This window comes from Anser anser (genome assembly GCF_964211835.1).
Source record: "Anser anser genome assembly, chromosome: 19".
Taxonomy (NCBI): domain Eukaryota; kingdom Metazoa; phylum Chordata; class Aves; order Anseriformes; family Anatidae; genus Anser; species Anser anser.
The window spans coordinates 11,407,535-11,421,614 of record NC_139740.1 but is presented as its reverse complement, the minus strand read 5'-3'; the positions used below and the strand labels follow the sequence as shown (position 1 = coordinate 11,421,614).

The 14,080-nt window shown below is 39.0% G+C and overlaps 1 protein-coding gene across 6 annotated transcripts in view; it reads left to right on the top strand.

Moving 5' to 3' along the window:
• ERN1 (endoplasmic reticulum to nucleus signaling 1) overlaps nt 1–14,080 on the top strand; it is a 40,666-nt gene that overhangs the window by 24,624 nt on the left and 1,962 nt on the right. For 3 of the 6 annotated variants that reach the window (XM_083805324.1, XM_083805328.1, XM_083805327.1), the window contains exons 5-21: nt 363–435; nt 1,540–1,662; nt 2,494–2,631; nt 4,731–4,992; nt 5,592–5,670; nt 6,707–6,869; nt 7,845–7,963; nt 8,334–8,525; nt 9,159–9,414; nt 10,154–10,244; nt 10,580–10,769; nt 11,296–11,395; nt 11,818–12,017; nt 12,321–12,468; nt 12,886–13,013; nt 13,467–13,590; nt 13,851–13,918. In XM_083805324.1, the coding sequence (XP_083661450.1) occupies nt 363–435; nt 1,540–1,662; nt 2,494–2,631; nt 4,731–4,992; nt 5,592–5,670; nt 6,707–6,869; nt 7,845–7,963; nt 8,334–8,525; nt 9,159–9,414; nt 10,154–10,244; nt 10,580–10,769; nt 11,296–11,395; nt 11,818–12,017; nt 12,321–12,468; nt 12,886–13,013; nt 13,467–13,590; nt 13,851–13,918 (2,454 nt within the window). The remainder of the gene's footprint in view (nt 1–362; nt 436–1,539; nt 1,663–2,493; nt 2,632–4,730; nt 4,993–5,591; nt 5,671–6,706; nt 6,870–7,844; nt 7,964–8,333; nt 8,526–9,158; nt 9,415–10,153; nt 10,245–10,579; nt 10,770–11,295; nt 11,396–11,817; nt 12,018–12,320; nt 12,469–12,885; nt 13,014–13,466; nt 13,591–13,850; nt 13,919–14,080) is intronic. The other 3 variants (XM_083805325.1, XM_083805326.1, XM_083805329.1) reach the window with 2 other exon arrangements.

Below are 14,080 nucleotides of genomic sequence, written 5' to 3'. Positions count from 1 at the left end.
CCCGTTACAGTTGAGGCAATTAAACCACAGTACGTTGAAGCCTAGAGAGCTTTTAAGTGATGATGGTAGACCTTAAAACCACAGAGTCTTGGCCTCCAACCCTCTCTGCTGCAAGTAGTTCACTCCACATGCATTTCTCCTGTTGTAAACTGTTTGAGAGAGACTTCGTCTGTTCTGGGTTTTCGGAGGAGGGTCTTGACCTGAAATTTTGCATTCTCAGGGAACTGCAATAATGCAAGCAAAGAATAAAAAGCTGTTGTTTGAGGTTTCTGAACTTTTCTGGCCAGCCTTTCCTATGAACAAAAGCAGACTATCAGAGTAATATAAATAAGTTTTTCTTGTTGTCCCTCTTTCCCCTCCAGAAACTTCCATTTACCATCCCAGAGCTGGTGCAGGCATCTCCGTGTCGCAGTTCAGATGGGATCCTTTACATGGGTGAGCTCAAATTAAATCTTTTTTAGATTGTAGCATATTCAGTAACCATAAAACATAGAGACTCCCAGGCAGACTGCATGGAAAAGTTTTATTTTGGGTATTAATTGTAGTTTTTCGTGAATGTTTCTGATGATAGAAAAGCGATAGAATATAAGTTGAATTGCTGTGTGAAGATCAAAAAACCCTACTTTTCTTGAGGGAGAGAGTAACTTTTCTAAGCAGTGAATAGCCTGTATGATTTTTTGTGTCTTTATATGCTGTCTCTCAACAAAAAGTGATTTCTACTTAGAATCTTATGCTTATAAATGTCATTGACTGCTTATAGTACGATTATCATTATGTCAGAAATCCCGTTGCAACAGGGTTAGACACGTTCCATTATCTGAGATACAGTGGGTTCACTTGCAGTATAGATAATAGCAAATTTGTGGTTTACTTGTCCTGACTCATTCTAGTTGTAGATGGATTGGGAAGAAGGAAGAAGGAAGGACAGTTATTGCTCATGACAACAAGAGATGTGTGAAGGATCAGGATGAACTTAGTATTTCAGTCTGAAGGGACAATACCAACTTGTGGTTCTCTGCTTTGTGTTGTTGCAGGAAAGGGGTGAAAAATGTCTATTTGAGCCTCTATACTGGACACATATATGTTAGAGTCGCAGACTTATCAGAGAATTATTGAAGGTTGTGGCTCTCACATGGTCTTGAATGTGTTGTTAGGATTACAGTTCTTAATCAATTTGGAATGTGTAGACCCTCATCATTTCTTCTATCTACTGTCCTTCAACAGCAGCACCTCAGTCTCCTCTACTAGTTTATAGGATTTTTTACACTTGGAATTCTCTTAGATATTATTAATGTAAAAAAGAATGTTAGCCAATAGTACTTACTATTCTAAATACTGTATTTAGTTGTTCTCGTCAATATTTGGAATTGGCCAGCAGTGCTAAATGATGAAGCTAAGCCTGACTAAGAAGTTGGTTTATTAAAAATGCTTTATTCATATTAAGCTCATGAGCCTGCTAAGGAAAAAAGAGGGCTGAAAAACTTAATGGGAGTACAATTTTCCAACCAAACGGTAACACAGCTTAAATTATGATTTCAGGTAAAAAGCAGGATATTTGGTACGTGATTGACCTCATGACTGGGGAGAAACAGCAGACCTTGACTTCTTCATTTGCAGAAAGTCTTTGCCCATCAACGTCCCTACTGTATCTTGGGAGAACAGGTCATAGGCTTTTTTTTCTGCGGCTTGGAAGATAATTTGTTTTCTTTGTTGTTGTTTTTGTTTTGTTTTTAAAGTTTAGGATCATAACAATTGACCTTCTTATCAGTCCAAGTTTTCAAGTTTATTTCTTAGAATCTGTTCAGTAAATTATGATTTTAGACTGTACACAAATATTTTTAACTCTTCATGGCTGTGGAAAGACACTGCTTTTTTAAATTTGGGAGTAGTCATGATCCATTATTTTTGTTGTTGAGTAAGTGGCATTTATATTTTATTTAACAATGCATTCCACTATCAGCTATGAACCCAAGTTTGCTGTATAACATACAGCTTTCATAAAAAATGTTCAAGGAAAATGGAGATACAGCATATTTATTGACTGAAATTACTGTATTTAAAGAACTTAAAATCAGACCAAGAACCCATGTACAGGTGTTGACTAGTAAGAAGGAATGAATCATATAGACTTGCTCTTTAATCTCTATATTAATTCATTGTTTAAATGTTTCTAAGTGTGATAGTTCAGTTACGGTACACAGCAATGCTGTATTTTAGAAAGCAGGGTTTGGAAATTTTAAGTAAAACAGAGTACATCAGAAGAAGCTGTGCAGTAAAAACAAAATGCTGGTGATGTGGGCAGTAACTGCCTGCAGAGCTTGTTCTGAGATCGCTGTAGATCAGTATATGAGTGGATCGGGTATTGTCTTTAACAGCTGTTAAATGGTTATTTACCAGGAGTGTTGGGAAAATGAAATGCAGAGAGCAGTAAGCGATGTGTGGTGTTTTGAAGAGTGTCTTACATTTGAGGTGATTGATTCTATTCTCTCATAGGTTTTTTTGCTTCACAGACTGTATATTTTTTAACAGAGTACACGATCACAATGTATGACACCAAGAAGAAGGAGCTGAGATGGAATGCCACCTATTTTGATTATGCAGCTACTATGCCTGATGAAGACATAAAATACAGTAAGAATTTAATTTTTGTAATTTTTGTTCACGTATTGGCCATGGGCATTGCATACAGGCAAAAATATTCTGATTTTTTTCTATAATGAATAAGTTGAGCTGTCTGATTTTTTTTTGCGGTTGTTATGTATCTGTCAGTTTTTATTCTTACTTGGCCTAATATCTAGAGCCTGTTAGGTAGCTTCAGGCTAATTCAATCTCAAAGGTTCAGGTTAATTCAATCTGGAAGGTACTGGTCTTGACTCTTAAAATTTAGTGAAAAATGGCAGGAGAGGAAGCAAACCTAAACTGCAATGCACGCTCAGGAAAAGCTACTGCACATACTCCAGAGTTGTCTGTTGTTTTTGCCCAGAGTGCAAGTGATTCCAGGCTGTTGGCACATCCCTTGCAGGTGCAGAAGGTCTGTGTCCTCCCTGAAGGAGGCCTTAAAGCTTTGTAGTGAGGCTCCTGACAACTCTGGGAGGGCAACACAGAATATGGATTTATAGGAATTGTTATGTGAGGAAATACTTGGGTTCCTGTGATGGACTGGAGGTATAGGAGACAACAGGTTTCATTTGCTCTCTAAGAACAACTTGGAGAAGGGACTTTCTGTCTATATTTTGTTTTGAAAAAGTGGATCAAAGGAAATTATTTCATACCCTTAAGATACTAGAGCGTCTTAGTTGATCTGGCTGCTCTATAGATTTTGTGCATTTAATTCATCTCATCAAGAAGTAGCCATGTGTGGCTTTACCATAAAATTCCTGTATGACCTTGGATGTCTTACTTTGTCTCAGTATCCAAGTTTGTAAAAGGGAAACAAACATCCCACTGAGAGAGTTTGAGAAGCTTAAATTATGTTTGCAATACTTGTGCTAATCAGCTGGATGCTGCAGAAGAAATGTGAATTACATCAGTGCTGATAACTGTGAACAGCAGTGACCTGCGCTCCCATCTGAGAATCCCAACATAACGCTTTTATTATGATAGTCAAAATGTATGAATACTAACATCAAAATCAGTAATATTAATTAAGTAAACACTGTTTATGGTTCTATAAAACTGAGTTATTTTGCATTTAAACTAAAGGCTCAACCAGTTAATTTAAAAGATTATAATATAATCTCTCCTCACTGCCTAGGGTTTAAGTGCTGAATAACTAGCATTACTGCAGATCAGTTTTATTTAAAGTTTCTGAGTGGAAGAGGGAGTCCTGAAGCGTGAACACGTAAATTTCAGGGGTAGGTTATGACAGCTGAGCTGCATGGAGAACTAACAGACTCGTCCAGATCTAGTGCCTATAAAAATAAAATTTAAATTTATAAGCAGAATTACATACCAGGTCAATGAGATAAAGATAACAAGTAGATAGTTTCAGATTCTGCCTCTTAGTGGGTGTTTTTCCACATGGCACAGCTATTGCACAAGTAAAATACACCCTCATGATATGGTAAACCTCCTATGTTAAACAGTAGAGTTTGTTTTCTTTCTTTTTGAAACTTTCCTCTCCTTTTTTAAGAAAACAACAAAAGCTACCTTCTGAGGTTCTGGAATAATCAACAATAAATACGCTCGATTCTAGGTTTTGCCTAGGTGTTTTGAACACTTAAGCTTATCTTCCAGAGCTGAGTTGCCGCTAAGTAAGGTTAATCAAAATGGAGTCTGCTTAGACTGCCCATTTGCTATCACAGGCACTGGGCACAGAACAGCTCTGCAGGGTTACAGCTCTACTGGCACTGAGTCTCCTGAATCTGGACACTGAACAAACCATGGAAGAGCTTTCAGCCATTTGTGAGACCTCTCAGTCACCCATGAAAGCTCCCCTTTCAGCATGTGGCGAAGGCATGATTTGTGTGTGAATTAATCTGTACGTTTAGAGCAGTGAGATCTACAAATCCTTGCTGTTGTACATGCTGAACAGATGAGCTAAATAAATGTGGTTTTCCTGCTGGTTTGACAAAACTGAACTTTTATTGGCTTAACTTTTGACAGCTCTTCATTCGCAATAGAAGATGTAATGAGCTCCACAGTTAATGTAAGGTTTGAACTGTTAATTTGTATTAAAGTTGCATGTAAGCAACAGTCCAGATAATCTCTATCTTATTTGTATATTGCAGAAATGTCCCACTTTGTGTCTAATGGAGATGGGCTGGTGGTGACTGTAGACAGTGAGTCTGGGGACGTGCTGTGGATTCAGAATTACGCTTCTCCTGTGGTAGCTTTTTACATCTGGCAACGTGAAGGATTGCGGAAAGTTATGCACACAAATGTGGGGATAGAAACTCTGCGATACTTGACATTCATGTCTGGGGAGGTTGGACACATTACCAAGTGGAAATATCCTTTCCCAAAGGAAACAGAGACCAAGAGCAAACTAACGTGAGCATGAATATTCCTGTTGTTCTCACTATTTGTCAGGGTTTTGTCAGCAGCCTAGCTCTCCAGCAGTCGTATATCATATTTCATCTTTTACTATCTAAAGGCAGAGACAAAAAAAACTATGATAAATTTAGCAAATATATATTAACAATTTTTATCAGATGTTCTGTGTTGACTTAATAAAATAATATTTTAATAATGTAGATTATAATGTATTTTTATAATGCATCATAAATGTATTTTTATAATGTTTTTTAAAAAAATGTAGTTTATAATGTAATTTTTCATTTAGGTGCATAACATTTTGGCAAATGTCAGCTGTTGAATAACAAAAAATAGGACATGAGTTATATCATGAGTAATGACAACTAATAATGCTTTCATAATTAAAAGGAATGGCTTGATCATACAGCAATACTTAAGTTTATGAATTCAGTGTTTTTAAGAACTAGATGTTGATGATTTTAGAAATTCATGCATTAGTTTTGTAGGATTGTGTTGCCAGGGTATTAACTCGGCAAGGTTTTAACCTTGGCAACCTAGCTAAGATGGTAAAACCATCATCTATTTCTTTCTAACATGTATTGTTTTTTTTCCAGACCAACTCTATATGTAGGGAAGTACTCCACAAGTTTGTATGCATCACCATCAATGGTGCATGAAGGAGTAACAGTCATGGTAAGTTGGGAGCTGCAAGAGTTGAATGACATCTGCTGAAAAGTGTATTTACAGAATTTGTATTGTTCTGAGTTAAAAAGGAGTTGAAATGAACTCTCTTTTGAGTGGGAGCAGACACTGGAACATACTTTATTCAAAATGTACAGAATTATTGTAAAGTGCAATAAACACACAAACAGCTTATTTATGTGAGAAGTATCTTCAGTGTATCTAAAACAGGGATATTTTGATTGCATCTGGAATTCTGAGACTTCTGTTGTGAAAGCATGATATGCTTTCCTAAGTAAAATGATTTTATAACCCTATCATTCTGTCTTGTAATGGAAGACAAACTTTTATGCAGTATAAGGTGGACCTGTACTGATTAAGTTTGTTCCAATATCTGAAAAGGGATGATTCTTATTAAAATAGAAAATAAAACACTGAAGGCTGTAGGTCTACAGCAATTAGTTTTTAAATTGCAGATTGCTATCAATAAACGCATGGCAAATTGAATATTTCATGAAACAATTAACAGTAAATGTTTAGAATGCATGACCGTATTTCCAAAATCATTTCAAATGCTGCAAAAACGTGACTGTAGCTCATCGGGAATTGTGCCAGACGAGCTTAGCAGGAGTGGACCGGAGGTTGCTGCGCAGTACTGTTGATGTATTGTGGTTGCTATTAAAATTGCTTTTTAAAAATTTTATTTATTTTTATAATCAAAATAACTCCCTTTTGATAGGAAACTGTACCATAGTTATTTTTTTCTCACACAGTGACTGTCCAAGTAGGAAACAAAGCTCCTGTTTCACTTTTCTAAAAAAAGAGAATAATCTCATCACCTAGGCAACATGTAAGTTAGGTCTAATGTCCAAGGCTGTTGAAGCGTTTGCTGAGGGTGTAACAGCAGTATTTACTTACGGTGACTTTGCTGCTGAGAGTTTTTGCTTGCCCACTAATTTTGACCCTCCATTGTTTTTATTTACTTGCCTACTTAAATATTACAGAGAAACAGTACATCATTAATTATAGCAATTATCTCTCTTTCTAGCCCCGTGGCAGTGCCATACCCTTACTAGAGGGTCCAAAAACAGAAGGAGTCACAATCGAAGACAATGGCGAGTGTGTTATCACCCCCAGTACGGATTTGAAGTTTTCAGGCAGACTGAAAGAAAAAAACAAGCTCAACTACTGGAACGACTGGCTTTTAATAGGTATTATGTTGAGGTCCCTCGCTTAGGGCTTGTCTGCTTGTCGGGCAGGTTCACATTGCCATCTCGTGGACACTTCTAACCCAGGCCTAAGAGCTGGTTTTCTGCTTCTGTAAATCAAAATCACGCCTAAACCAAGGAAATTACTAAATTCTAGTAATCATTGTTAATTCGTCCCCTTTGGAATATGCATTAATGTTTTTAAGCAGATATCTGCTTACTGTTTTTTCCAAGGCCTCTGCTTTCTTCAGTTTGTAGGACGAGGAGTGCCCAGCTCAATGTGTGGAAAGTTGTTTGTTTATTTGCCCCCTCATCCAGAGAGGGGTATAGATAATTTACTGTGAACGTTGTTGTACATACTATATTCTGGTTCTTTTGGATTTTATTGCGCATATTACTTTAATTCTCATTATAAAGATCGGAAGTTCATGTCTTCCCCATTTCACAAATGGGGGATCAAGGCACTCCAATTGGAAAAGCTGGGAGCACAGTAGCTTCTCCCTCTTCTCACTTACTTGGTTAGCATGAGCCAAAGAAGTGTGAAGAGCAATTGTAGCTAAGTGTTGGATTGATTCTTCCTTCCTTCTTACGCAGTATGATTCATTCCCCTCAGAACCATTTCAGATCTCAAACACAATCTTTGCTTCAAGGCCACATCACAAAGTAAAACTAACTTGAGAGAGAGCCAGCTAGGAGGCATTGTAATGTGTGTTCCTGGCATGGTCACAGAGAGCTCAGGAACCAAATCCACCGTCAGTGCCTGAACAGGGAGTTAGTTCTTCACGACTGTTTACTATACCTGTGACTGCAGGGGCGGAACAGGGGAAAAATGTTTTAATTCAAGCTCTTGTACTGTGATGTTCATAAGTCTTTTGAAAATCAACTTTATGTATGCTCTAAAGCAAAGATGCTGAAATCAAGGTCATCTTCCTTTAAGAGGGACAATTTCTTATTTCAACAAATGTGTTTTATTTAAAGGGCACCACGAAACACCGTTATCTGCCCCTACAAAGATTCTGGAGAAATTCCCAAGCAACTTACCCAAGAGGCCTGAAAATGTGATTCCAGCTGACTCTGATAAAGCCACTATTGAAGAGGTTTGTGATGAGAATAATCATCTTACTGGGTGATTAAATAATACAGAGGAATAGAGGTTGTGGAGAGACTCAGAAGAAAAGCCATATGAAATTACTTCACATTTCTTGCGGCAGATTTTCACGTACCTTGCATGTAGAATCAGTGATATCATGAGGTGTCATTCTTATTTCAGAATAAGGGCTTTCAGATTTTTTTTCCACATGCAATACTCTCTTTGGTAGGATTATAAATTATTATTTTTTGTATAATAATTATTATATAATTTTAACTTTATAAATTATTAGAAGTGATCTAGCAGAAAGCCTAGCATATAAATCATCTACTGCTTATGGAAGTCTTTGAGCTAACAGAGCTTTCTCTGCCTCATAGGTTATTGACATAGTGGAAGGTTCCGCAACAGATGTGCCTCCTGCTGTTCCGAAGGACATTGAGGAGAAACTTGCTCGGCCTATTGCTCGGCCAGAGGCTCCTGTGGACTCTATGTTGAAAGACATGGCCACCATCATTCTCAGCACTTTCCTGCTCATCGGCTGGGTGGCTTTTATCATCACCTATCCAATGGTAATGCTGACTTAGCTTGGGAGGCTTTTCAGTTTTGGGAGTCAGTAGTATTTGACAGCTAACCCCAAGAGGTGACACAGGAGTTAGGAAATAATGCACTACATTTGTTTTTCCTCATTTTTAAGCCCCAGATATGCAAGGGGTAACAAAGGCTATATATTTGATATAACAGTGATTTCTCTTGCATATGTGCCAACTCTGGAGAATTATTATTTTTTAATTCCACCAGTTCATTTTCTTGTGTTACTATTTTCCATGTACATGATCTTAACGTTAATCACTGGCTTCACTCCCTCCTTCCTCATCTGAACCACTGTCAGGTTTTCTGGCTTTTGGATCAAAGCCTTGATCCTTCTGTGATTGAAAGACACCCAGTCAGCCTAATGAGTTGGCTTTTGCAATATTAACCAACCTGTGTGATTCCTCAGCTTTGCTATGAAATTTCAGAATGAAACTGAAAACGTGAGGGAAAGTCCCTTCAGCTCCATGGTCTAGTTAGCTAATAGTATCATAAGAAGAAAAATTTTCCCTACCTTTTGGATCTATCTACCCTAATGGCTATAGTGTTCCCTTTTGTGACATGACTGTGAGAAACTTCACTCCTTCACTTACGGAACTGAGGTCCTCTTTCAGAGTGTACATCAGCAACAACAGAGACAGCATCAGCTGGAAGAGAAGATACAGCTCTTGCAGCAACAGAAGCTGCCCTTTCATGCTCCCAGTGATCTACCTCCAGAAACAGATTTCTTAGACACCTCCTACGGACGGACAGAGAGTTCAGCTACCAGCACACCAAATATGTCCCCCAGAGCATCAAACCATTCTGCATATTCCAGCATCTCCACCTCTGATGTTGGGAGCTGCCTTTCCACTGAGCAAGAAGAGGGAGGTAAAGTAGTTCTAGTGTCTTTATTAGGTCTGTATTTCCCCACTCAGTCCTTATTGATGGTACTTTGTGCATCAGACAGCTAAAAAGACCATCATCCTACCTTAGTCTGACCACTCGCAAAACATTGTGCAGGTGTTTCATCCCTGACTTTGTTTGAGAAGTATTTGCTTTAGAAAAACATCCAGTTCATAATTGCTACCTGAGGGATTTACGTTGTCCATGAGAGTATATTCTTATAACCTGCAGCCATTTCAGGGAGAGGGTCATTTAAATAATATGTATCAGCTAGAATCCAGAAGTAAGGATTATGCAGTGTGGTCTGCCAGTGTGTTCTCTTTAGGCCCTTCAAAGACTATGCAGGGAAGCTACTAGTAAGCTTACTTCCCTTAACTGTCAATCTGCATTCCCTGAATTGAACAAAACATACACTTCTTAGAAAGTTTATCTGCTGAGGACCCTTAGTCTCTTATACTGTTTGAGACATCATCTTTTCAGACGTACAGTTAGTTAAGGTGTTCTGTACAGAGTAAGTTTGAATCTCTGTGTTGAGTCATGCACCAGTATGTGCCTGCTCAGCATGAGTACCAAAATGCAGCTGTTAATTTCTTTTGATCAAATGTGTTGTCAATTTAAACATGAGCAAAAAGATTTTTACATGCTGGCCCAAAAGGATGCCCAGTTGTACAAGGCTGGCTTGATCCATCCTAAAACAATCCGCCTGTTTCTTGTTTTTGTTCAGATGATGATGCAAACAGAGTGGTGGTTGGCAAGATTTCATTTAACCCAAAAGACGTACTGGGACATGGAGCTGAAGGAACAATTGTTTACAGGTAGAAGATAATACATGTATTCAGTATTTAATAATAGACTGATTAATGTATTATTGCATTAGGGTCATTCTTTTATCTTTTTTAATACACCTATTTTGAACAAAAATACTTTCTTTAAAAGTATTTTATGCGTGTGGGGAATATTTTCACGCAATATTTCTTCTCTAGCGAAATTACTTCTCTTTTATATGTTTAATGACCAAAGGTATCTGTTTCCTGCATGAGAAATGCTTTAGTATGCCTCTGTAAAATGTCTTCTGTTGTCATTCACTTTGTACCTTCTTGGTCTACATCAGCCTTTGTCTAAAAGGTTGATACGGCTTTCCTGTCCGCAGGGGGACATTTGATAACCGTGATGTTGCAGTGAAAAGAATTCTTCCTGAATGCTTCAGCTTTGCAGACCGTGAAGTGCAGCTGCTGCGGGAGTCAGATGAGCATCCTAACGTGATCCGCTATTTCTGCACAGAGAAAGACCGGCAGTTTCAGTACATAGCTATCGAGCTGTGTGCTGCCACTTTACAGGAGGTGATGAGTCACTTGCAAACCTAAATAATGTTTTGGTCTTCTCAATGGAAGGCCTTCAGTTTTCCCCTAGTCTTAAGTTGTTGAAGTGCCTGCAGCAGATGTCCCAGTTATTTTCACCACCACCTCAGAAAGTTACACATTCCTACAAAAGGGATGTTCCTAGACCTTCAAGACTATCTTCCCAACCCTGTACTGACCTAAGGGCAGAAGTTGTTGTCTTTTAGTATTCCTTCTTGTGAAGGACTCCGTTCTAGTCATCCTCCCTCTCCATCAGGACTTTGAAGACCCCCAAAATGCTTCTGGAGGCATGGTGCTATATACAGAATTCTAGCTCTGAATGATGTTTTAGAGCTCATCACCTTCAGGCAAGAAAAGCTTTTGCATGTGTGTTATCATCTAGCATTAGACTGCCTGCAATTTTCCCAGTTTGAATTCGTTTTTTTTTGCATATACTTATTGTCTGTTCAGAGGCTAATGATAAGCAATGTCGTCGCTGACTCTTCTGTTTTTCTGTCATCTTATACAGTACGTTGAGCAGAAGGCCTTCAGTCACCATGGCTTACAACCCATCACCCTCCTGCAACAGACAACAGCTGGCCTTGCTTATCTGCACTCCCTTAATATTGGTAAGAATGCCTCAGGGTTCAGTGTTGCATAGAGTGGCCCAGTTTCCTAACCAAAAAAAAAAGAAAGAAGAGAAAATGGTCTGATGCTGAGGGCTTGCTCATTTAATCTGTGGAGAGACTCCACCTAGGGCTGGCAGCAAGCAATAGTTTCTGTCCTAACACTTCTATGACACTTACCTTCTGCCTGTAAAATTCCACTGCATTGGGGTAGTAAGGCTAGGCATTACCATTTGTTCAGGGCACTGCATTTTTTTGGATAGAACTATAAAACATAATGACTGCTGGTGATGGAATTTAAAAATAAGTGATGAGCCTCTACCAGTGACATTAGTTTGAGGTTAGGACAGATATAACAAACAGTAAATAAAGTTTACAAATGTTGTTGGGATTGCCTGGAGTGGATAAATGGGTGTTTGTAATAGTCCACAGGGACCTGAAGCCCCATAACATCCTCATCTCAATGCCTAATGCCCATGGGAAGGTCAAAGCTATGATTTCAGACTTCGGCCTGTGCAAGAAGATAGCAGTGGGCAGACACAGCTTTAGCCGTCGGTCAGGTGTGCCAGGAACTGAAGGGTGGATTGCCCCCGAGATGCTGAGTGAAGACTGCAAAGAGAACCCTGTAAGTCTTTTCTTTCCTTCAGGCTTCCCTGGGAAAAGGCAGCACAACCAGCAGGTGGCACATTGTTGGTCAAACCTTAAGCTGTGTAGTGCTGGAAGTCCCAGCATTCATGCATGCTTCCAATTAATTTAACAATAGCCCTTCCCCCCACATGCATATAGTAATTTTTATGAGTTTAATATAGCAGAATGTGAATCTGAAAAGTTTTATTCTGCACTCAAATGCAAAATAACCACCCCTATGATGAGGCTGAAAGGCTTCAGGGCAAAAACAATGTTGCTATTAAAGGTCATTTATTTGCAGACATATACCGTGGACATCTTTTCAGCTGGCTGTGTCTTCTATTACGTGGTATCTGAAGGGAGCCATCCCTTTGGCAAATCTCTACAGCGACAAGCCAACATTCTGCTGGGTGCTTACAGCCTCGAGTGTTTGAATGCAGGGCGCCATGGTAAGAAAAGCATGGTAAACATGAAGCGCTACTGACCTTTCAATGGGTGCTAAAACTGCAGTAGAGATGGCGGAACAGTGACCCACAGTGAAACCAACATGGCAACAGTGAAGGCTGTACTCCTAAAGTAAAGGTCTTGGTATTAGTATCTGAAAGCATCCCAGCTATAAAAAAGAGGAACCCTGAAAGTTTGACTGTAGTGCTATTACCGTGTATTTAAAGGGTGGGAAAGAGGTGACCTTTGATCTTCATAGCGCACTGATTCAAAGCTTTCTGTTGCGTGCCCAGATTATCTACAAGGGCAGTACTTAAGCTAGTGATCAGGATTGTACAGGAGGAAGTAGGAAACGGATTTTCTAACGATACAGAATATTAGCATTCCCTACATTGCCTGAATTATCACTCTTTTCCTTGCAGAAGACATAGTTGCTCGTGATTTAATAGAGCAAATGATAACCATGGACCCTCAGAAACGTCCATCTGCCAGCTGTGTGCTCAAACACCCCTTCTTTTGGGGTTTAGAAAAACAGCTCCAGTTTTTTCAGGTTTGTCTTGACCATTTTTATCCTTTTAGTTCTAAGGAGGCCTGTAGTCATTCTTCAGATCCTGAATTCAGTTTCTCTTTGCTCTGTGCATGTTTGAGAAGGTACAATGCAGACCACCTTGCCTGTTTTTAAGAACAGGGTAGACTGCTGTGGTAAATACGTGCAGTGAAGCCCAGGGGGTGGGAAGCAGCTGAGGACCTCAGGTTCCTTTCAGTCTTTTCTATTCTATGATTTAAAAAAAAAAAAAGCTTTGGTAGATTGTGATTCATATCATCAGAGAAGCTTTTGTATCCTAATCCCAAGCATAATCCATTGTATTGTACTTTGTCAGGAAGTGAGGTAGAAGGAAAGCTCTGTTACTGGGACAGGTTGCAACTGGCCAGAAGCAGCATTTTTCAATAGTTGGGAAAAGTTTGGAAATACAACTAAAAGTAACCTCAATATCTCTTCTAGGATGTTAGTGACCGGATAGAGAAAGAATCTTTAGATGGTCTAATAGTCAAGCAATTAGAAAGAGGAGGAAGAGAGGTGGTGAAAATGGACTGGAGAGAGCACATCACTGTTCCTCTTCAGACAGGTAAGAGAGATTTTGTCAGAATGGAAAGGAGTTGCATGCTGTTATTCCCAGTTTGCAGGGATAGCAGAATAAGGATGGCGTCTCAGTTTTGGCATGACCTTTACCTGTCAGCAAAGTACTTCTTCAAATTAGGCTGCATGTTTACATATTGAAACAAGTCTATAGAAATACATGACTGTAGGCACATGTACCTTATTTTTGAGACCAGCAGCTACAACAGTATCGAAACACAAAAAGAGATCTTGTATTTTATTTTGCAGATCTTCGAAAATTCAGATCGTATAAAGGAGGCTCAGTACGGGATCTTCTGAGGGCAATGAGAAACAAGGTAAATGCTTTGTCTGTGTATACACATACTTGGGATACACACCTTGCAAACTCCAGCCACTGCAATTTGTTTTTCTTCTTCACACTGTAGTTCTCCCTCCATTTGTTCATTGTTGCCAGCCTGCATCTTACCTTATTTTAGGTGTGTGTGTATATACATATA